Source organism: Xenopus laevis, chromosome 6L (genome assembly GCF_017654675.1).
Source record: "Xenopus laevis strain J_2021 chromosome 6L, Xenopus_laevis_v10.1, whole genome shotgun sequence".
NCBI lineage: Eukaryota > Metazoa > Chordata > Amphibia > Anura > Pipidae > Xenopus > Xenopus laevis.
Genome location: NC_054381.1, coordinates 70254552 through 70278946, shown reverse-complemented (window position 1 = coordinate 70278946; position 24395 = coordinate 70254552). Strand labels below are relative to the sequence as shown.

The window sequence follows — 24395 nt, the reverse complement described above, 5'->3', positions numbered from 1 at the left end:
TTAGCTCATAAATAAAAGTTGTATTAAAAACATATTTAAAAGCTTTAGGGATACTTTAGGATTACGTAGACATTGTTACTCAAGCAGCAGTTATTCTTTTTCTGTTCTGTACAATCTTAAAGAAAAACTATACCCCCAAACAATATAGGTCTCTATAGAAAGATATCGCATAAAACAGCTCATATGTAAAACCCTGCTTCATGTAAATAAACCATTTTCATACTAATATACTTTTCTAGTAGTATGTGCCATTGGGTAATCATAAATAGAAAATTGCCATTTTAAAAAATAAGCGCCGCCCCCTAGGGTCGTACGATTTACTGTGCACACAAACAAACTATACTTGTTAGGTCACATGAGCCAATTAACAGACAGAATTCTGTCTTTTGCTTCAACACCTCTTCATGTTACAGTTAGGGTTGTAGTATTTCTGGTCAGGTGAACTCTGAGGCAGCACACAGACCGTCACAAAATGGGGGATCAAGGTAAGAGATGTAAAAGGGCAATATTTACTTAAATATATATTCCAGTTTGGAATGATTATTTAATATGCCACTTAATATGATGTAAACTATCTGTTGCTTAAGTATTCATTTTGGGGGTATAGTTTTCCTTTAAGTAATTGACTTGTTTTGGTCTCTTTTCAGCATAAAAAGGAAAATGCAAGCAACTTGTAAGCAGATGCAGTTTGCAACTATGTTTTAAGTGTAAACTTTTTTTTTCTGATACTGCTATATGTAGCTTTCTATTTTCCCTCTGTTCATAGGAAATAAAAGTGCCCTTTATGCTGTACACTTTCAGATTTTCACTGAATATAATGGAAAGCAATATAAGCAAACTATCTAACAATATAAGCCAGTGAGCAGAAATCATTTTTATAGTCTGCTTGTTCAATATTAATTAATTTTGTATCTTCTTACCCCCCAGCTCAATGAGAACAGAAACACGCAAAATGGTGTACCATTTAAACACAAGCCAAAAGGATATGCGCTATATTGCATTCAGCCACTCCGCAAGCCTCAAATAAAAAAAAAGCTTCAGATGTAGTGTCACACACACACGTAGGGGAAGTTGATCTCGCTGGTGCTGGTCCGAGCATCGCTCGCCAGTAATGTACTACAAATGCCAGTAGGTGACATTCTTCCTTACACAGAGTTTCTTCAGTTCTCACTTGACAATTGCGCCCTAAGAACAAACATGGCCAGAGGGGGTCTGGATCACAATTGGCAAGACAGCAGTTCTGCTTAAAGGAAAACTTTTACCCCAAAATGAATACTTAAAGAGATACTGACACCAGAAATAAAACAATTTACAACTATCAAAGTATTGTCTTTGTTTGCTATTTATAGTTTTGCCATAAAGTATTTGCTCAAAGATTTTACATTCTGACATACATCTGACTCCCCGGGCTCGTCTATAAGGGGGCCGCCATATTTGTGCAGCAGGAGTCTGTTAGCATCAGAAACTTTAACTGACAGGCCGAGATGGGACAGTCAAGTTGGCTAAACAGTCATAGCCAGGTAGGAATATCAACTAAAAATTATTTACAAAAACAGACCAAAAAATGATCAACATGACATATAGGTAACTTTAATCCTTCAATCCCCTATTTTCTAAAATGGCAATTTTCTATTTAGGATTATCCACTGTCACATACTACTAAAAAAGCATAATTTTATGAAAATGGTTTATTTACATGAAGCAGGGTTTTACACATAAGCGGTTTTATGCAATATCTTTTTACAAACCTACATTGTTCGGGGGTATAGTTTTCCTTTAACCTTACAGAGCATATCAGCACAATTTAAAGTGAAGTATAATAATGATTCAAGTGTGCTGACATTCATGGGCACACCTAAAACTCTCATACCCAATGACCTTGTTACAGAAATAGATTTCAAACTGTTTTTTAAAAATAATATGTGATGGAACTTGTATAAATCTATGTAAGTAGTGTTGTGGCCATTATGTCAGCCACTCCAGCCTTTATACATTACATGTTGGCTAACTAACTATATTATAAACATTTTTTATTTTTACACTGAACCATTCCTTTAAAGTTGCCTGTGGCAAATGTAATATCTCTGAAATAATTACATTGAATGCCCAAGGTGAGCCTTCAAGAGACAAAGGTTGGAAAAGAGGGAACTTATAAATGGGCAAAAAACAAAGGAGGACAACATTTTGGGGAGTTAAAAACAATGGTTAAAAAATAATCTAGGAGAACAAACTAGTAAAAGAAAGGAGAAAAAAATGAAAAGGCATGAAACAAAGGGGAAAGGTAAATGAGGCAAAATATGCTATACATATGGTATGGGTACACCCCTTTATAACATGACAGATACGGAGTACACTCCCTGAACAACAAATTACCAATCAATTGCCATGCATGGTGCAGACTGAAATAGCTGTTGTGCAGCCACATAGCATGCATTTTTATGAATTACATAACAGCCATAGTATTCAATGTGGGTCCTGTTTTGAAGGAGAATAAAAAAAAAGTTGTTTCTACAGCTTATATCCTAGTAATAGGTCTCAAGTCACTCTCCTAAAACACTGCATTATTTTTCTAGTCCGCTTACTTGTTTTGCAGACTTCACCTCACGAACCTCAGTGTTAGAGATATATATATATTTTTTTATCAGGAATCAGAAAACATCCAGGAGCCGGACGGCCTGAACTGGGCTTTGGAATGATTGCTCTGGACTCTGTGTCTGATCTAACCCATTCTGCAGGGGGTTGTTCATGCAGTGAATATGCTGACATTACCCTACTTGTAAGGCAGCCATTGCCCTGAATGTCCTACCAATGACCCTTGGTATAGCAACACTCTTGAAAAAAATCTTAGTCAGCCCACATATACCAACACTGTTACTAACACTTTGAACTATACACTGTGTAATCTTATTACACCTTATATTTATGAGTTTGCTAAATTTAAAATGTGCTTTCAATGAAACATGGCTATTTAACAGACCTATCAATTCTGACACTCCTTACTCATTATCTACCAATCTCCCAGAGTCAACATTGTCCCAACAATGAGTGTCCAGAAATCCATGGATTTGGCATTTTTGTGGGATACATATATAGCCCAAGATTGGGCTTCAAAACCTCCACTATGTACAATGCAGCCACCTCTAGCCTTAATACACAGGACCTCATTTATATGTATTGGGAAAATAGCTGGTCAGTAGCCGATGACAACCAATACAGAGTTAGCTTTCATTGTTCTACCTGCAAATTTTTCTTAAAATTGAGTCGATGAAAGTAAAACCATGCTCCAGTTTAGGTATTCTAAATCACTGAATCTTTTAATAAGTAGTAAAGTTAACAGTTCCAGAATGCATTGTCTAAAAACGAACAGGTGAAATGTCAGAAAAAACAAATATTTCAAATATATTTGACTAATAAGTCCAAAGCTGTGACATATCTGCTATGGATAAAAACATGCAGACTTTTTTTCAAATGTCTTTGAATTTTGACTCAGACCATGGTGGTCTGGACCATTGTTCAGCTTTCCACATTAGAGAGAGAGGATACCTGAACTTGTTCATATGCTTGTCCAATTTTGGGTCCAACTCATACTTGCTTATATCCATTTAATACCTTGCATGCATGGAAAGTGCCTGCTGTTTTTACAGATGATCTCTTTATATCTAGCAACAACGTCCCATGCATTCTGCTTGCCCTGTGCCCAGCACTATTGTCAAATCACAGGTACGACACCTGTAAGAAAGAGGAACTTGCCATGGAGACAAGTATTTACATAGATTGAAGACAGCTGTGAGTGGGCCCACTGATTTCTTGTCAAATGTCTGCTTTTTGAGTCGCAATTCAGCCTTCAGACCTTGTGCAAAACAAATTTAAAAAAAAAAAATGTACGTTTAATTTAATTCCAGGATACACCACAAACAAAATCCATGAATACTTGTGTAAGGTGCTGTACAGGCAAGAGGCTGGTTAAAGAAATGGGAAGAGAGAGATTGGGATGCACCTGGAAAATGTTATAAATAAATAAATCTGTGCAAAGTGTTTGTCCCTAATGCATCTACAAAGAGAGCCGAATAAAAGGAATAAAGGAGAGCTAAAGTAATGTGGTGAAGTTGAAGAGGGACAAGGAGACTCAGCAGGGGTCCCTATAGGTGTCAGAGCTAAAGCAGCCACCCTATCTGTTCTGCAGGGTCTGTTAGCCTGCAACTTCTTTGGCACAACTATTTTTATATAAAAAGTGCCCTTCATTTTGGATCCCTAGAGAAAAGGGTTATGAAACTGAACTAATAGAATAACAGCATTTGGCAATCCCCCAATCAGTCAGAAAATGAACCTGCAGTAAATCAGAAAACAAACCAAGATGCCTCGAACATTAAATGTTTCTTACACAATGAAGAACTCCATGACGTACACGCAGCGGTGACAGACTTTAGAATTGTGAACCTTACTCCACTGCAGAATGCAACATTAAATCCATCAAAGTGAATCCCTAACCTAATCAACATATGGACCCAAATTGACCTGAAACATCACACACCAACCAACACGTCACACCGATACATACAGTAAAACAAGGAGGTGACCTTCATCCCAAACGTCAAATTAGTCCCGCCTACAGGGGTCATTTCACAAGTTAGTTGCAAAAAATACAAAATTCTTACGCTTTTGGCAATTTACTTGTCAAAGCTGCTTACCTGTACTCTACTGGCTAACTGCAGCGCTCTGCTAAGAAGCCGTGACGGTGCCACTTTTAGCAACGCCATGTTCCCTATACAGCTCAAAACTCCTTGACAGAACAACCACCACGCTTTACGACAGACAGCGTCACAGGACCGCCTACTTTTCTCTGTAGTTATTAAGGATATGATGACAATGAGGACATGCGCGAAGGGATTTCTATCGCTACTTCCGACATCAAATGGCGCTTTGCGCATGCTCAGTGCATTTATTTGTTTTTTCTTTGCGCACCTGGATAACTTTATTTAAACTTAGCAGTAACAATTTTATAGGAAGAGAAGAAAATATTTCGTAGAAACGACATAGGTATGTTGATACCACGAAAATGCGGGCAGAACCACTTGGGTGTTGGGTTTTTTTTCTATTCGTTTACAAAATATAGGTTTTCTGTAATAAGGGTCTGACTCTTTACATACCTTCAGCAACTTGCACTCCAGTTGTTATAGCGCTTCATTGTCCAAATCTGTTTCTTATGGAGGAAAGGGGAGATATAAAAATGGAATGGAAAGAAGTGTAGCCCAAGTGGACAGCTAGAGGAAGCGACATAGACATAGAACTGCTTCTTTACAACATGTGTTTTTTTATAGAGGCACGTTTGTATAACAGAGGAAATGTCTTAGTCAAGCACATCAGTGAAAATTAGGTTTAATGTACCTCCTGTTGTAAAATACAAGCATATTAAACATTCCATGTATTCCATTACCAATGTTTTTATGCAGATCATGGAATTCCAAAGTAACTCCTAGGGGCACATTTACTAAGCTTGAGTGAAGGATTCAAAGTAAAAAAACTTTGAATTTCGAAGTTTTTTTTGGGTACTTCGACCATCGAATAGGCTACTACGACCTTCGACTATGACTTTGACTATGATTTGAACGTTTCGCATACCTCCCAATTGTCCCTTTTTCGGAGGGACAGTCCCTCTTTTGACAGCTCAACCTGCAGTCCCTCATTTGTACTGGAAAGTCCCTATTTTCTCCGCACTGAACAGCCAGAAAAAGAAACAAAGTTTCTCACTTAATTGGCTTTTAGCAGAGAGCCCAGAACAACTAACAGGTGCAAATAAGATACTGAATAGCAATTCTGAGACACAAAAAAAACAGTTTAGACCAGGAAAAATATTTTCAAACTTTCCTTAACTGCCAAATTTTGTAAAAGGAACATGGTAATTAGGGGGTGTGGCCACAGAAATGGGCGTGGGCAAACATTTTTGCTGTTCTACGTGTTTCGTCCCTCTTTTTACTTCCAAAATGTTGGGAGGTATGCGTTTTGAACTAAAAATCGTTCGACTATTCGACAATTCGATAGTCAAAGTACTTCGACTACATACTTTGCCACTTTAAACCTACCGAAGTACAATGTTAGCCTATGGGGACCTTCCCCATCGCTTTTCTAAGGTTTTTTTGATCAAAGAAAAATCCTTCAATCGATCGATTAAAATCCTTCGAATCATTTGATTTGTACTTCAATCGATTAATCGATCGTAGTATTTGCGGTAAATCCTTCGAATTCAATATTCGAATTTGAAGGATTTTACTTCGAGGGTCCAATTCGAGGGTTTAGTAACCCTCGATATTCGACCCTTAGTAAATGTGCCGCCTACTCTCATTTTTGCAGTAGTGGGTATATATCTATCCATCTATAAGAATATAATTTACAGAATATTTATAGTACTTGTGTATATTTATATTTACATTACCTATTATTATATAGAGTTCTGTTCCTCTAATCTAAAGGGATGGCCTCTTCTGCATTGATCTTTTCTATGGAAAGATCCCCCACTGTCTGTCTATTAAAGAGTAATCATGTCCCCTCTCCTTTTCACCAGAGAAAACAAGCTAAACCATGACAGTCTACCCTTTTTTAAATCCGCCATCCCTTTTACCAGATAGGTTGCACGCCTCTGCAGCTCCTTAATATAATTTTTAAAGACTGGAGTCCAAAACTAAACTGCATACTGAAGGTGAGGCCTTACCATGGACCGATAAAGAGGCAAAATTATGGTTTTCATTGCTTGAGTTATTTGCAAATTTAGCCGCTGAATGACACTACTTAGAATTATGCAGCTTATTATCCACAAAAATCCCCATATCCTTCTTAGTTAAAGATATCCCAATGCACTGCCATTTATTGTATGTTTTTATCTACTAAAGGTAGTGATTTGCGTTAGAACATTTTATTAGCTGTATCTTATGTGTACACTCTCCTTGTCTTTTAATTGTGATACTGAAAGCAGCAAATGATTATCTATATATAAGTTGATGAACTACAGCAACTTAATGCTGGTTTAATGAAAGTTCATTTTTCAAGGTACACTGTAGTAGCGTTGGCTTCCTTAGGCCACTAAGGAATTGCAGTACCATTTCTCCCTTTGATTTCATGCTAAAACAGGACAGATAGGGAAATTGAAGCAAGGTAGATAATTTGTTACCAGTCCCCAGATAATCCTACTGCCTAACAGACTCCTGCTAACAATACAATCACAATAAAGGGATGGGGTTTTATACTGGTAATCTAATTATCTACCTCACAAGGACCAACATGGAGTAACTTAAATTTCTGTTTGTCCTGTTTAATTAAAGAAATAACAAAAACCATAGTTTTGTTATGAGGTATTCTGCACCTTTAATTTGGCTCCATGTGCTAATTTCAGGAGAATTCAGTTTCTTAGCTGTTTTAACTCTCCTTCCCTTCATTTAAATTTTTTTTGTTGATAGCATAAATAAAAAAGAGAGACTAGTGCACAGAGCATGCATCTGCTTATTTGCGCCAGTAAGCAACCTTACTGTTGCTATGAACCCAAAATCCCAATGTTCCCCGCTACCCCAGCAAAATGTGCCTTTTGTGTTGTAATTTTCTACCTGTTTCTAAATGCAGTAAACAAACGGGATAATTTTGTAATTAACAAACTGAATCCGATTTAATAAAGAAACTATGCCTGATTGTGTAATCTGCCACATGCTGTAATTATTTACAATTAAAGTGGACCTGTCACCCAGACACAAAAATCTGTATAATAAAAGTCCTTTTCAAATTAAACATGAAATCCAATTTCTATTTTTTATTAAAGCATTCATAGCTGTTGTAAGCTCATTTAAAAATCTCAGCTGTCAATCAAATATTGTCTGCCACTCCTCTTTGCCAGTGGCATAGAGCAGACAATTTCTTTCACTTTCCATTCAGCACTTCCTAGATGTCACTGCTCTCCACACATTCCCCCGTTCTCTTTACCATTTAATTGTGTAGCCAGGGAATGGGGATGGACATCAGGTCCTCCATTCTGGTGCACAAACAAGATTCTTGTCTTAATAACAGTGTCCACAAAATGGCTGCTGCCTGCTTGCTATAATTTTGAAATCCCAGATTGAAGGAAGCAAGATTCAAATAATTTATATAGTGTAATTAAAGTTCATTTTGCTTGACTAATGTGATAAAATAGGATTTTGAATAATTTTTTTGGGTAACTGGTCCCCTTTATATGTTTTTCAATACATCCTGCAATAACTGTTCTGTAATGTTTCTTATAATTTTGTAACATAATCTGTACTCATTTCATTTTTATCTTTTTGTATTTAGAACTAGAGCAATGAATAACTTAAATGATCCTCAGCAGTGGAATATTCATCCAGATGAAGATGGAAGGGAAGGAAGTAAATGGAATTATGCTCTGTTGGTTCCTATGCTTGGACTGGCTGCTTTTCGTGAGTCTTATTTAAACTTACACCGTCAAAATGTTAAGCAGGCACGGATGAATGGTTGTATTTTAGTTGGAATTTTATTATTATTTTTTTTAACATCTCTTTATTTTACTTTACCCTCACATTTACAAATTGTGATAACAAGAAAAATCAAGTGACAAATGCTCATATGGTACAATCTGTGCAGATGAAACAAATTACAGCTAAGTAAATTAGTATTCAACAAAACTTGGGGTTCAGTACAGTATTACTATTTTTGTCAAAATAATACCTAGGTTATCACAAGCCGTTGTGTCACAGATTGCATGCATTAAGATACAGAGCTGAACGTTTTAAAGGGTCTTTACACCTCCCATGGCTCCCAAGTTTCTGTAGAGAGACATGATGAAAATAATAATAATATCAAATGTATTTTTTTAGCAAAATTGCTTTTTAAATAAAAGATCCAATATTACAGACTGTTAAGATCATCTCTCTGGGAGCCATTTCAAGTGATTGTTGAATGGGAGTGGAAACATTTAGGCTGTTCTCCATGTAAGTGCTAACCTGTTGATAAGTAGTCAGGTCTGTGCATTTTCCAAAAAGGGAACCTGGTACATACTGAAATGTTTTATTTCCTACTGAAAAATTCCATAAACCCTATACATTATTGTAATTACCCCTGTTTGTAATGTGAAGCACTGTGTAACTTGCTGGTGTTACAGAAATAAATGTTGATGAAGATGTTTTTCTTTTGGGGGCAAGGGCAATGATATGGGGTAGTGGCACCCCTTGACAAATTAGGCCAAGGCTATACCTGTGTCAAGCTTCGACCAGCATAACCCTACTTGCCTTTTACCCTAAACAACAATATCTTCTGCTTTCTATCATCAGGGTCAGACTGGGGGGCCCGAGGCCCACCGCTGCTGCTGTCCCAGGGCCCCCTCCAGACCCATGCCCTGTGGGTTTTTTTTTTGTCAATGAGCCAGGGCCCACCGGGTTTTTTCCTCGTGTCCCGCTGGCCTAGTTCGACCCTGTCTTATCATCCCCATCAAGATTTTAGGGAAAAAACTGTTACACACAAAACCTCAACTCTCTCCTTCTTCAACCCTCCCCCTTTCCAGTATCCTTAACTCTGTGCTAGAGTCCTGCAGCGGGTCGGGTACCCGTGGGTTACCAGCAAAAACCTGCGGTATCTTGCGGGATGAGGGGAGAAGTTTTGGGTGCGGGTAAAGACGCAGGTCGGCGGTTCTGCGGGTCAGGCCACGGGTCTTCTCAATAGCAATATTTACTCCTTTTTTCTGGTCACGGCTACTTCCAATGACGTTACTTTGGTTTACAATGACAGCAATTCCTGATTCTTGATGGTCAGCGGGTTGCGGGTCCGGGTTGTGGATAAGGTTCTTGCGGGTAGGGTCGGGTAGCTGTTCCAAGCGGGTAAGAATGCAGGTTGTGGGTCTGTGTTGCGGGTACGGGTCCCAAAAAAGCAGGACTCTACTCTTTGCTTTCCTTTGCTTTTTCCCACCGCACATTTGCTTTTATGTGACTATTGGGACCTGCGAGTATGGGATGTGCAGGCTATTAAAAATGTAAGTGCATATCTCAATTCTGGCTCCTGTGATGCCGCCCCTTGTGATGCCGCAATTGTGCTCTTTTGCACTAGAAGCGCAGAATTTCCGGTTTAAAGACACTCATCCATCGGGTTCAATTGTTTGGTGTACATGAAACCTGCCTAAATGCTAGCTCATCCAGAAAATATGATGCATTTTCAATATGTCTCAAAGAGGGAAAAAATTGCATATTTTTACATCCCAGTTGCATGACTTTACATTCATCAACATTGTTACAGGGCAACCCTTTTGAAATAAAAAATAACAAAAGTGGTATAAAGGTGATACTCAGCCTCTTTGACCCACATTATCATTTACGAGGGGATCTGTAAGAGACAAGCAGATAATGTATAAACCTTATCTGCTTGTCTCTTACAGATCCCAACGTAAATGACTTTGACACCTTACACATAGATTGATATTCCTTTTTGTTCGTCATTTGACAATGAAGAAGAGAACACCACAGCTTCATTGTAATCAGCTTGAAGAAGGAAATTTCGGCAACTTTGGAAATCTAAGCTCCGCGAGTGCATTGCCACTGGTGTTTTTTCCTTTTAGCAGGCGGAAGGCAGTTCGGGGAGATTGTCGCTACGAAGAAGAGGCAATTAGTCGCCAGGCGACTAAATCTCCACAAATCTGCCCGTGTGCTAAAGCCATAAAATGTTCTGAAAGCTTGCTATGATTATATTAGTTAGCCAATGAAGGTATCACCATTATACTTTTGTTATTTTTTATTTCAAAAGGGTTGCCCTGTAAAATTTTTACTGGCTAACACGGTTACAGCAACTTTACCGTTTATCAACATTGAATCTCATCTGCCACTTAGCAGCCCAGATTGCCATTTTGTCAAGATCCTGTTGCAAGGATGTCCCATCCTTGATGGAATTATTTGGGATGCATAGTTTTGTGTCATCTACAAACACTGATACAATACTTACAATACCTACCCCTAAATTATTAATGAACAAGTTAAATAAAAGTGGACCCAATACAGAGCCCTGAGCCTTTTCATCTATAATTGTGTCTGAAACAGGAGAAGAAACAAAAGAACATTCAAAATCTAGTTTAAATGACCAAAACGGAAAGAGAGTGGCCATATTCTCAGAAGAAGTGTTGCTTTGTGAAGTAAAGGTATGGGACCTATTATTCAGAATGCTCGGGACCTGGGGTTTTCCAGATAATGGATCTTTCCGTAATTTGGATCTTCATATTTTAAATCTACTAGAGACTCATGTAAACATTAAATAAACCCAATAAAATGGTTTTACCTCCAATAAGGATTTATTATATCTTAGTTTTGATCAAGTACAATATACTGTTTAATTATTATAGATAGACTATATAAAACGGAAATCAATTTTTAAAATTGGATAAAATGAAGTCCATGGGAGAAAGCCATTCCATAATTCGGAACTTTCTGGATAATGGGTTTCCGAATAATGGATCCCAGTATATTAATATTATTTTTAGGGATGCACTGAATCCACTATTTTAGGATTTGACCAAACCCCAAATGCTTTGCGAAAAATTTTGCCGAACTGAATCCAAAACCTTATTTGCATATGTAAATTAGGGAAATTAGATAAAAAAGCAAACCGCAGCACATGGTCAAAAATTACTTTCGTGTTTGTGTGATGAAAAGTCACATGATTTTTTTTGGATTCTGATTTCGTTCAGCCAGGCACTTGGATTCGCCTGAATCCAAATCCTGCAGAATCTTGCCTGAATCCCAAGCTGAATACTGAATTTGGTCGATCCCTAATTATTTCAGTAATATTTTAAAATCAGTTTTACATTTGTAAAGGTATGTCTATGGTAAATATTATAATGCTAAGGCAAAAATACCAGGAGCCATAGTTTTTGTATTTGTTTTTAGATGGGGTCAGTGACTCCCATTTGAAAGCAGTAAAGAATCAGAGGAAGAAGGCAAATAATTAAAAACTATAAAAAAGACAAAATGAAGGTCAATTGAAAAGTTGCCTAGAATTGGCCATCCTATAACATGCTAAAAGTTAACTGAAAGGTGAACCACCCCTTTAATAAATAGGCCTCCCAGTGTTCAAAGCTGGACCTGAAAGACCAACTTCCAAAATGTACACAGTCAGTGACTAGCACACCCCATGTACACACATGCACATAAAAAAATAACAGCATCAAAGGAATAATCTTACTGCTTTTGAACAAGGAAACACTTGGCAAGTACTAGAGTTTTGTATCACCCTCACCTTAAAGGGGTGGTTCACCTTTAAGGTAACTATTAGTATGTATTATAAGCAACTTATCAGTTGGTCTTCGTTATTTTATATTTTTTTTATCATTTTTTAATTATTTGCCTTCGTCACTGACCCCATCTAAAAACCAACGCTCTATAAGGCTACAAATGTATTTTTATTGCTACTTTTTATTACACATCTTTCTATTCAGGTCCTCTCCTATTCATATTCCAGTCTCTTATTCAAATCAGTGCATAGTTGCTAGGGTAATTTAGACCCTAGCAACCAGACTGCTGAAATGGCAAACCGGAGAGCTGTTAAATGAAAACCTAAATAATTAAAAAAATCACAACGAATAAAAAATTAAAACCAATTGCAAATTGTCTCTTAATATCATTCTCTACATCAGGGTGCCCAGAGTTTATTATCCTGGGATCTACTCTCGACACCTGGCCCCCATCAGAAGATCTACCTTGATAAAAAGTGTGCCTTGATAACAAGTGTCCAAAGCCCATAAAATGGTTATAATTAGTATTAGTAAAAAAAAGAAAATACTCGTATCTATGTAATCACATAGTGTTTTATTGCCATTTCTTCCTGCCTGTTCTGTACAGCAATCCAAAGCGGTAACTTAAATTTTTCTGGCTGTTTCTCTCCAGCAAAATTGTCCAGGAGTTAAAGGACCAGTAACATCAAAAAAACACCTACACAAATTATACTTTAAAAAAGCAAAGTCTTTATTAAGAAATAACTTACAGAAACTCTGCTTCCTGTCTTCTACAAAAAAAGGCGAAAGGGCGACCATCCATTGAGCGGTGCTTGATTTCTCCTCCCTGGCTCTCTGCTGCTGGATCCTTTAGCTGGGCTTTCTGTAGTGCAGCGGTGCTTCCAGCATTAACTTGAGGCGGATCTGTGGTGCCAGTGTTCCTATGGGGCCATGTTCTCTCTCTCACTGCTGTAACCGCTCAGGCACTGCTGAGCTGCAGGACTCGGCATCCAGCTGTTACAAGACTACAAGTCCCTGCGTCCCACTGCCGGTAGCGCTTTGGGAGAAGCTGCTCAGCAGAAGGGACGGATGCATGGTGGGACTTGTAGTTTTGTCGGTAGCTGCCTAGCCCCTGAGAGAAATAGAATTGCAGCGGGTGCGCGCAGCTGCGAGGGCTCTAGGACGCGCTACCGGTTGTCCCAGCAAACTGTGTAAGAGAACCCCCAAATACCCCCGATCTCCCCTAAATACATCGGTGCCCCCTGACCTGGACTCACCTCCCCGGGCGGAGGGGGATCTTGTAGGGCCTGAGCCTTTACAGCAGTAGGAGAGAGATCATGGCCCATAGGAACACTGGCACCACAGATACGCCTCAAGTTCATGCTGGAAGCGCCGCTGCACTACAGAAAGCACAGAATGTGGCAGCTAAAGGATCCAGCAGCAGAGAGCCAGGGAGGAGAAATCAAGCACCGCTCAATGGATGGTCGCCCTTTCGACTTTTCTGTAGAAGACAGGAAGCAGAGTTTCTGTAAGTTATTTCCTAATAAAGACTTTGCTTTTTTAAAGTATAATTTGTGTAGGTGTTTTTTTTCGTTGTGTACTAACGAATATTTTAAAAAAAAATTTTGATGTTACTTGTCCTTTAACACCACAAAGGATATCCCACAGTGCCCATTGAGACATGTCAGCTTTGCCCCCTCCGAGCAGCTAACTTTGGAACAGATTTCCCTTGCTTACCATGCAATGCCAGGCAAGTAAGAGAAGCAGTGGTATAACTACTCGTCAGTGGGCCCTGGTACAGGATCGGAACCCGGGCCCTCCCCCATGAATTGCGCACCGGAGTGCTGCCCGCGCGCTCTAAAATCTCCCCATGCCCAGCCGCTCACAATAACCATTATTGTGGGCCCAGGTGAGATTGCACCTCCCCACACCCTTGGTAGTTACGCTACTGGCAGCTTCTTTAGTTAGGGAGGATGAGCAGAATGTTTAGAACAGAGAAGGGCTCGTGTCATGAGAGAAATTACAGGAGTGAAATTAACTTGTCCCTGGGATCCTAGAACAGCAGTAATACGGTCATTGACACAGGGACCTATGAGGATTAATCTTGTGATTTTTATCTATATGTAAAATTTGTTGCCCCTTTAGAAAAGAGAATATGGGGCAAAAGCTCCCTCAATTCCCTAATAAAAATTATTCTGCAGCCTTTAAAACAGAGAATACTGCCTGCCACCTGCCCCCCCCCCCTCCATTCAGACCAAGGTACCACTTCTCAAACCCAGAATAGATGTGCCACTTAAACTGGGATTTTGAGAAAAGGCCTCTGCCCCCGGATCAGTCAAAAGTTTCCTTACACTCCTGGCCCGCTGCTTGAGGCTGCTGCAGGCTACACTTGTATACGCAGGGAGACAGTACGGCTTCCCAGTCCGCTCTTACTTTCCCACTGCCAGAAACTCACCAGCGCTCGGCATTCACTTGTTAGCAGCGGGGGAAGAGAGATTTCTTATGCGCCCCGATCTTCCCCTCACACAACTGTCACTGGTGCGAAGGAGAGGAGTGGAGCCACGGTAGCAGATAGGATGGAGGAGCGGTCGTAGAGCCCGCCAGATAGATTAAAAGAGCTTCTGCGATCAGTGCTGTGTTCCATGTCCCCTCCTCTCTGGTCGGTCACGGAACATTACTGTGATCTACTGGTAGACCGTGATCGTCGTCCTGGGAACCCCTGCTCTACATCATACTAAAAGTTAACTCAAAGGTGAACAACCCTTTAAGATAAGTAATTGGCAGATTAAGAGCCTTCAATGTTTGCTTCATCATTCACACTGCCATTACCTGCTATCACTAAGCAACTCAACAGTCTCTGCATCACAATCCATTTCAAAACAGCACCTGTCTTCTCTCACAACTATCCTTCTCATCTTTCTAATTATGGGAAGAATTAAGTTTGGTTGGGCAACCTTCAGGGAACCCATGTAATACATCCTTTGTGTGGTCTGGCCTGCAGATGAAACCTAATACTTTATATTGTTGATTTGATCATCAAGGACTAAAGGTCCCCATAGACGCGACGATTCTTCTTGCCGAACGACCGATTTTAGGGAAGCCCGACCAATCCTTCGAAATTATCGTGCGGTTAGTGGTATTCGAACGATCGTACATCTTACGATTTTTCGGCCGACATCTGTCGGGAAATTGATCGGCCAGGTCAAAAAATCTTTGTCGGCCCCAGTGCAATCTCTCTATGTTTGCAGGGCCAAGCAGGCAGCTCCCCTTTGTTTTCCTGGTAAATTGGTCTTTTTAGTTGATGGTAGATTCGTACGATCGTACGATCGTTCTGAGAAGATCGTGGTCTCGCGATCAGGATCTGATCTTTTAAAAATCTCAACATCTATGGCCAGCTTTATACAGTGATAATTTTTTAAACAATGTGGGTTTTAAGTATCTAAGGCAATTGTGTAAATTGCAGGCACATATGCACTCCAAAAGCAGGCTCTACTTTATTACAATATATTGATTTATAGTTGTATTTATGTTTTACTTCTTTTTATATGTTTTATTCTAAATCAGGTTGGATCTGGTCAAAGGAGTCTGAGACAGAAATTTCAAAAACAAAATCAGAGTGCATTAAGAAACTGGAAAGTGCTCAGAAAGATCTTGAAGAAAAATATCGAGATACTATCGCAGAAAGCCGTCGCACAATCGCTCATTTGGAAATTGAGCTAGAAAAGGAGAAAAATCGAACTCTCAGTTATCGTAGAGCCATTGTTTCCCAGGGGCAGAAACTTGTGGAGGAAAGGAAACTATTTGAGCAAGAGCGAGAGACGCTTATTCAGGAGAAACAAGCTGCACAGGAATCGGGTGCAGCAGGAGCTTTATACAGGAGCTACATCTTAAAAGAAGGAGAATGGCAAAAAAGGGCCAACAGTCTGCTGAAGGAATTTGAGGAGGCACTCAAGGAGAGACAGAATATATATTGTAGCATGGTAGTATCTAGAAAAGAACGTTTAGAAATAGAGAAGAATTTGATAATAAGAGCTGTTACTGACCCAGTTGCAGTTGAATTAAACATGGAAGCTGGATTGGATGACATCTTTAAACATGATACTTACTGTGCATCTTTTGCAAACACCAATAAGAGTAGAAATGGTAGGCTAATGTGGCTTTACCTCAAGTATTGGGAGCTTGCAGTAGAACGTAATAAGTTCAAGAAAGTCGAAAAAGCCATTATAGGAGAATCCAAGCTTTCGTCCTAGCTTTAGATATTTAATAGAAAAATTTGGGAAATGGTAAAATATTACATTTGGTGATATAGGTCAATGAATTTAAAATGTGTCCACTTCAAGACCTGGTATTTCAAATCTCTGGACACTGCCAGATGAAAATAATTCCTGAGTTATTTAAGGCAGCTGTAATATTTTCTGCTGTATTTGAAACCAACTAAACTGAAAAAAATGTGTTTGGAAGGTAAAATACTCCATTAAAATTATTTTTAAATTACTTTTTTGAAGTGCCAGTAACACCATGAAATGGAATAACTTTTTGTTTTTATGTTAAAATACATTGTTTCAATTAATAGTTCAGTCAGCACTCACCAGCATCCAATTAAAGTAATTGTCAGTTCTAGACTTCCAATGTGTAACACAGCACTGCTACGTAGGTATTTTAGATAAAAAGCCTTTATTGCAACATTTGGCTTCCGATCCGGTACATGCAACGTTTCTGGCCGAATCTCGGCCCTTTATGAAGCTTTTAAAGGGACGAGATTAGGATAGAAACGTTGCATGTACCGGATCGGAAGCCAAATGTTGCAATAAAGGCTTTTTATCTAAAATACCTATGTAGCAGTGCTGTGTTACACATTGGAAAAATACATTATTTATCAAAATACATACTGCATGATGGTAAGTCATTTGCTTCATGGTATATATAGGACATATTTATTTTCTTCATTTAGGGGATTATTTACCAATTATTGAGTTTGTGAGGTTTACCTCGAATAAATTTAACTCGAATGTTTGTAAAAAACTTGAATGAATGAAGTCAGTGGAGGGGGGGTACTCGAATACACAAATTGATCGAGTTATCAGAGAAAAAAACCTTGAATACCTTGAACTGATCAAGTTTTTGAGTGCAAACCACCAAAATGAAAATCATGAAAGATAAAAACATGGTTCAAGGGACTTCTGCCATTGACTTCTCCATGACGTTGACAGGTTTTATCTGGAGTATTTTCGGATTTGCAGCTTCGGGGCATAAAAAATCTTGGAAAATCAGAGTTTTTTTAATCCTGAAAAAATTCTAATTTTTACTGAAACTACCTTCGAAAAACTCCAAATTTTTGGTAAAAACACAACTCGACCTTTAATTAATAACCCCCTTAAAGAGGTCCTCCACTAAAAACTATTTTTTTTTTTGCATAGTGTAAGAAACAATTATGATGAGCAATTTAAGCATAAAAACATATAAAGATGATACTTAAAAGGGAACATAATAGCAGTGCTTTGCATGGTTTGGATTAAGATTGACTAAGATCTTTTTGTTGGCTAAGGTGTATATGGAGGACCAAACTAATTTAACTTTGGGGCAATTCCAATAACTATAAATAAAATTGTCATCTTTTTAAAAAAGATTGCGAATATATATGTTATCTGTCAGTTGTGTAAGACTTTCAGTACATCTTATTTATTGTCCACATTTGGTAACATTATCTGTATAGTTGCACCTGCAATTTTGGGATTTTTCCATTTACTTTCAAATAGAGTGTATTCTAGGGTGACGGGTGTTGAACAAAAAAAGCTAAATAATATTATAAAAAATAAAAAAACATCTATTGCAAATTACCTAGAATATCATTGTCATTAATTTTACTGTGTTTTCTTTCCTGTCTGAATATTGTTTTTACTCCTCTAGACCTTTCTTAGGGTGATGGCACTTGGGGAGATTTGTCACCTGTGGAAAATCTGCACTATTCACAAATACTTTTGTGTTGAAGTCAGTGGAAATTGCTGCTGATAAAACTGAATACCTATATAATAATATGAAATTGCATGAAGAATGGGAGAGTGCTGTATATTTAGCCATATACAGGCTAAGCTGACGATTCGATCCTTCTGGGCAGCTTATTAACTTATGTAGGGAGCCCTTCAATGGGCCTGCACAACATATATCTGGCTGAAAATTGGGCAGATATTGATTAGGCAGGTTTAAAAATTGGTCAGGATGAGGACTGCGTCTTCATTCCAACAGCCTGCATTTAGTGTTGTTGTGATCTATTTGTGTGTATAATCAACTTAGCTGCTCAATGCAATGTCAGTCAGCAAAAGGAAGGGCCAGCAATGTATTTTTGCTACATGAAAAACCCTTTACATGTGGCAATCCAGCTTAATCACAAGAAAATGCCTTATTCCACATTTTTAGCAATTAAGCTTGATCGACCATGTAAAGTGTATTAAAAATGCAGTCATCCGAATTTTAGCGAAAGGAGTTTTCAGGGGAGTTGTCACCTGTGGGTAGTAATTTTCTGTTGGTGACAAATATCCTTGTGTGACTAATCTGATACACAGCATAGAAAGTCGCAGTAAGGAAGAAACACTTTCAAAACAAATTGTTTACAATAGAGAAGAGATTAAGATGGGATAATAACCATATATAAATAAGACTACAATAACAATACACTCTCTAAATATTTATTAAAGGGATCCTGTCATTGGAAAACATGTTTTTTTTCAAAACGCATCAGTTAATAGTGCTACTCCAGCAGAATTCTGCACTGAAATCCATTTCTCAAAAAAAAAAAAAAAAAAATCAGTAATGACTTGGGGCAGCTGGGAAATTGACAAAATGTCTAGCCCCATGTCAGATTTCAAAATTGAATATAAAAAAATCTGTTTGCTCTTTTGAGAAATGGATTTCAGTGCAGAATTCTGTTGGAGCAGCACTATTAACTGATTCATTTTGAAATTTTTTTTTTACCCATGACAGTATCCTTTTAACATCTAGATCTTTCCAGTGTATGCGAGGGCATCCATTGAGATTAGAAAAGGTTTCATATTAAAAGTGTGCAGTGGTGGAGTTGTGAAGTGACTGTATTGGCTAATGATGCTAGAACAGCCTGTGGATATAAATCATGACTAGCCCCTTGCAGGTCACCAGTTGGATAAGAGGCAAATATAATCACCCAAACTAGCATTTCTTTTAAAATTTGCACCTGCTTTGGTAATTTTTTTAAAGATCACCTTTTTTAATAACGAAAAGGTACATGGCAAACACCATACCACAGAGTTGTGTAGAGAAAGGCTGCAGATGTTTTATTGATAATTTGAACTTACATAAACATGAAACACAGCTCAAATGTCCTCAAAAAATGATTTGATCGACTGAACATATTTGATCAGGTACTGTTAAGTACAAGTCCAGCTATGAACTAACTAGCATTGGAAATAACATTTACTATTGGTGCTGTCACATACAACTACAGGCAACTACACATTTCTGTCTCCACTACCATAATGCCCTGCTCACAAATGCTTACAATCTAAAGGCTCAAATGTCCTCAAAAAATGATTTGATCGACTGAACATATTTGATCAGGTACTGTTAAGTACAGGTCCAGCTATGAACTAACTAGCATTGGAAATAACATTTACTATTGGTGCTGTCACATACAACTACAGGCAACTACACATTTCTGTCTCCACTACCATAATGCCCTGCTCACAAATGCTTACAATCTAAAGGCTATGAAATCAGTGTATCAGGAAGCTTTTCTCTGCAGCTGTTTTTGTCTGAGATTGTTCAATTTGCAGCTTTCCGTCCATGCTCAAGTATGTATATATTCTAGGAATCTGGAGCAGTGAGAAAGGTTTTAAAATTGTACAGGAAAATGGTACACCTAACACTAGGATGGGGCGAAAGTGATTCTCATAGATAGATAGATAGATAGATAGACAATTTGTGTGTTTTGCTGGAGAGCAGCACAAAAGAATAAAAGAAGAGCAGGGGCAACAGAGAAGAGAAAACAAATATGTAAAAGAATGGGACAATTGGAAAAAAAAGGTGGGGGAACAAAATGGTTGGAGCAAAGAGTAAAAAGGATGAACCAGGAAGGTGGAGTGAATATACAGTATACATATATTATATAAGTATATATTACTGAATGTCTGCCATTGCCCAATGGAATATTTTGAAGTATGTTGCTTGAACAGTGACGTTTAGAAGATCCTCCAAGGCTCTGGAATTACCTGTGTAATTTTGGCCCAAAGATATCCTAGGAATATGGTCATTGACTGGTGAGAGATTTAGGGCAGATTTATCACAATTTTAGAGCTCACCACAGAAAAAAAACACCCACTTTCTATTCATTCTTATGAGATTTATAGAAGTGTTTTATCAATGAGTGAAATATTTGATAAATGCAGTTCTAACAATCCCTTAGGAATGACTAGAAAGTGGGTGGATTATCCTGTGGTGAGCTCTAATATCACACTTTGATAAATATGCCCCTTTTTCTCCAGAGGATAAATCTCTGCAGTTGGTTTTAGGCCTCCGGGAGTTAATGTACCTGGAGGGTTGAACCGGGATTATACTCCAATGGCATTTAAGATCTAATAGTATAAGTTGTTCTGCTTGAGTTGTGCCTTTTTGTGTAATAACTATACATTCTCTTTTGTTTATATTTACAGCTCCTGGTCTTGGGATGAAACCCAAGATTTGAGCAATTAGTATCAATTTGTAAGTAACATGCATTTGAATGTACCAATGTATTTACATTATGGGCAAATATAGCCGTTATATTTTTTTGACATTTACACTTTTGAATATGGACTTTCTTATTTAGGATACAATATAGATTTCCTTATACAAAGAAAATTTCACATCACTTGTTAATTGTAATCACGGCCACTAAGAGTGTGTGATTCACTAACAAATACTTGTGAATTGGACTTATGGACACAGAGTATACATGATATGGATCATTTTTACTGGATGTTTTGTATTGAATTGATTATCCCTAAACATCATGGGAGTTGTACCTCATTGTGGAAGGTGAGGATTATTTACCACTTCCTCCTAACACATACATTAAGAGAGTGGTGCTACACAGTTACACGGGCTTGTAAAATGGCATTGACCCGAAACGTTGCCGAGTTTGTTGGCACAATAAACCACTTTGACAGGATTCAGAGTGCTGCAGCGTGTGTTTCTTGGAGTTATACGTGGGTCCCCGGCAGGGGAACCAGCAGCTTGCACCCGACGCTACAATAACCGGTGAGTTATAGTTGAGCATCGCCCGCATTTGATTTTTAAGGCTTTTGTAGTGTTTTCTTGAAAATTTAGACAATTTCCTGGTCCTTTTCATATTAACATAACTTCTGTTATTCCTTAATATGCAGAATGATTTACACTCTCTTCAGGTTCATAGCTTCATCTACTGTACATCACAAACTTTTGTCTGTTTCTTCTTGTGTTTTTCAGTCATCTTCTTTCTTCCTATGCTTTCTGTCTAGCCTCTTCCATTGTATGCCTTTCCAGTTTCTCTTGCTCCTGTTTCTCCTGCTTTTTCAGTAAGTGAACTTGGTCTCTTTTATGCCACAATTTTTGCAGCTTCTTCAGCATCTGTTGTGCCAGCACTGTACTTTTTTCCTGCTCTGGTGGGCCCCACAGGGGTGCAGGCTCAGGTGCGATTATAAGGTGGCTGTGAGGAGGAACTCTTGAAGATGATTGCTGGCATTTAGATCTCTGAAGGGGGGAGCCATTGGACTAGATTCCAGGGGAAAAAGAAGGGAACTAGCAGGTACTACATGAGGATAATCATGAAGATTAACAGTGAGTGACATGGTGCACAGCTGCACTTCTCCCCATGGCTTAAAAGAAAGTAACACTAGCTTTTTTTAAATTGACAATCGATTGTACACCTACCCAACAAGAGTCCTATTATGTATCATTCTTTTCATTGGGTTATCCTTAAATCCACCTTAAAATGTATACTCTGCTTCTCTCATGGGTTACAAAATAGTGACTAGGCAATCTTCTCTGTGCAGAGTCCTTATTGCACATATATCAAGTGACTCTAGCTTTTCTTGTTCTTTAAATGCAATGAATAACTTTCAGATTTCTTGCTCCTGAAGTCAGAAAGGGGAGGGGTTATACATACATATTACAAATGTACTGCATAATAAACCAATTTTATTACTATTTTTAATGTTAGACACATGGTGCCTTCAGTAGCTGATTAAGGGTAGTCCTAGAAACAAGGTTAAAGGTCTCTGATGTGTATACAAACTACCCATATAGTTGCTGTTTCTATTACAAGATATATGTAATTTTTACAAACCCACAGCTACTGCTAGCACTGTGAGCTCCGAGCCTTCTTTCAAATCCCTTTTATATATCACTGGTTTCAAGAACCTCTAACAGAACCCCACACTGCCAGTGATAAAATAGCTGCTGCTCTGCCTCTACTGTCAAGTGGTAACTGTTGTGGGCTATTTAGCTCTCTCCAAGTATTTTTTTTTTCCTTGAAGACATTTTGCTGTTATCTGGCTGGCTTTCTCAATTCAGAATGGCCTGTACAAAAATATTTGTGGTTATATACCCTCTAATCAGCATTATCTGTTTAGTACAACCAGCATGGAGGCAAGGTGTTGATGGTAGCTATGGGGTGTTATTAAACCATCCAGGTATAAGTGCTAAAACATCATTGTATGTGGCAGACAATAGGTACTGCCCCCCCAGCTCTGTTCAAACATGGTTTTCATGTATATGACTTCTTTGACCCTTTTCTTTTTTTTATTAGTTTTCATTGTAACAAAAAATAAGTGCAATAAAATACAATATGTGCTCAGCTACAAGATTTTCCATGTCTGATTATTTTGTGCTATTCCAGCGTAACATTCCCTATATCCAGTCATTTTCTATGACCTCTCGGGTTATTCCAAATCGGTGCTAATCTTGCAGCTGGCTTTTAGGTAGAAAGATAGCTGAGGGGGAAGAGGGGAAAGGGAGGAAGAGAAAGAGACATATAAAGGGAGAAATAGTTATTTTAATTTCAGTATATCATTACCAGACGACATCCTATCTATTACCTAGTTCAAGTGGTTCCAGAATCATTGAGGGTAGACCCCTATTGGGTTCTTTCCAAGTATTGGGCCCACAGGTACCATTCCAGCTCCCCCTCAGCTCCTATCTAGAAGCTTGTCTCTGATAGATTCCATCGCTCTTGTCCAGTTCACTTCGGTTATCAGCGATTGCCGACCAGGTAATTGTGGTCTTTTCCAATTTGCTGCTAGGAGAGATCTTGCTGCTGTCAGGATGTGTGTAGCTAGTTTGTGGGATTGTTTGGAGTGTATGGCCCCAATTTTCATGCCTAAAAGAAATGTATGTGGGGTTGCCGGAATTATGCTGTGTAGAACCTCGGAGAGCAGAGTTGCTATCTTCTCCCAGAATTCTTGGGCCAATGTGCAGGACCACCATGTGTGTAAGAAAGACCCTAGTTCTCCACATCCTCTAAAGCAGGTGGCGTGTTCTGGATTACTGCTCAGTTTGTTAAAGCATGTAGGAGTGAAGTACTATCGAAAGATGATTTTATAAGCTCTTTCACTGGAGGTTGCGCATACAGATGTTTTTTTGGCATTGTCCCAAACATATGACCATGTCTTATCTGAGATTGTGAGATCTAAATCTGTTTCCCATTTTGCCATGTAGGGCTGACGATAGTTGGTTATATAGTGAAGATATCAAATGTGCTGGATATAATCTTTTGGAACAAATAGATTCAAAGTAGGTCATGGTCTGGGTGTTTTGAAGTTTGAGTTCTGTGTCTACATAGTGCCTGATTTGTAGATAACAGAAAAATTGTGAATGGGGAATGTTACTTTGCGCTTGGTGTTGCTGAAATGATAAAGTGATTTGATCTTGCCGGAAAGCTGCGAGTGTGAGAATGTTCGCGTCTATCCTTGGTGTGAAGTCGAACGGACAGCATCCTGGTAGAAAGCTCTTATTACAGAGAATTGTTTTATATCTAGTGTTAGATGTGCTCGATTTCATCTTAATGGCTACGGAGTCCCATAGGTCTAGCGCTTGTTGTGAGGAGGGTAAAAGGTCTCTGGGGGTGACTCTATTTACTTTAGGAATCCAAAAAAGTGTGCTAATTGCAAGGGTACTGTAAAATGATTCTCAATCT

General features: G+C 38.5%; 2 protein-coding genes across 2 annotated transcripts in view; one reads left to right on the top strand and one right to left on the bottom strand.

Moving 5' to 3' along the window:
- The window catches only part of sdha.L (succinate dehydrogenase complex subunit A, flavoprotein (Fp) L homeolog), a 39363-nt gene extending 34556 nt beyond the window's left edge, over positions 1 to 4807 (bottom strand). The window contains exon 1 of the mRNA NM_001090004.1: positions 4689 to 4807. Within this exon, the coding sequence (NP_001083473.1) occupies positions 4689 to 4757 (69 nt within the window). The 5' untranslated portion in view covers positions 4758 to 4807. The remainder of the gene's footprint in view (positions 1 to 4688) is intronic.
- Positions 4808 to 4885: 78 nt separating this feature from the next.
- On the top strand, positions 4886 to 18054 carry ccdc127.L (coiled-coil domain containing 127 L homeolog). Its single transcript, XM_018267615.2, has 3 exons — positions 4886 to 5037; positions 8308 to 8432; positions 15782 to 18054. The coding sequence occupies exons 2-3, from the start codon at positions 8318 to 8320 to the stop codon at positions 16465 to 16467; spliced, it is 801 nt and encodes a 266-aa protein (XP_018123104.1). The 5' UTR covers positions 4886 to 5037; positions 8308 to 8317; the 3' UTR covers positions 16468 to 18054.
- Positions 18055 to 24395: the final 6341 nt, after the last annotated feature.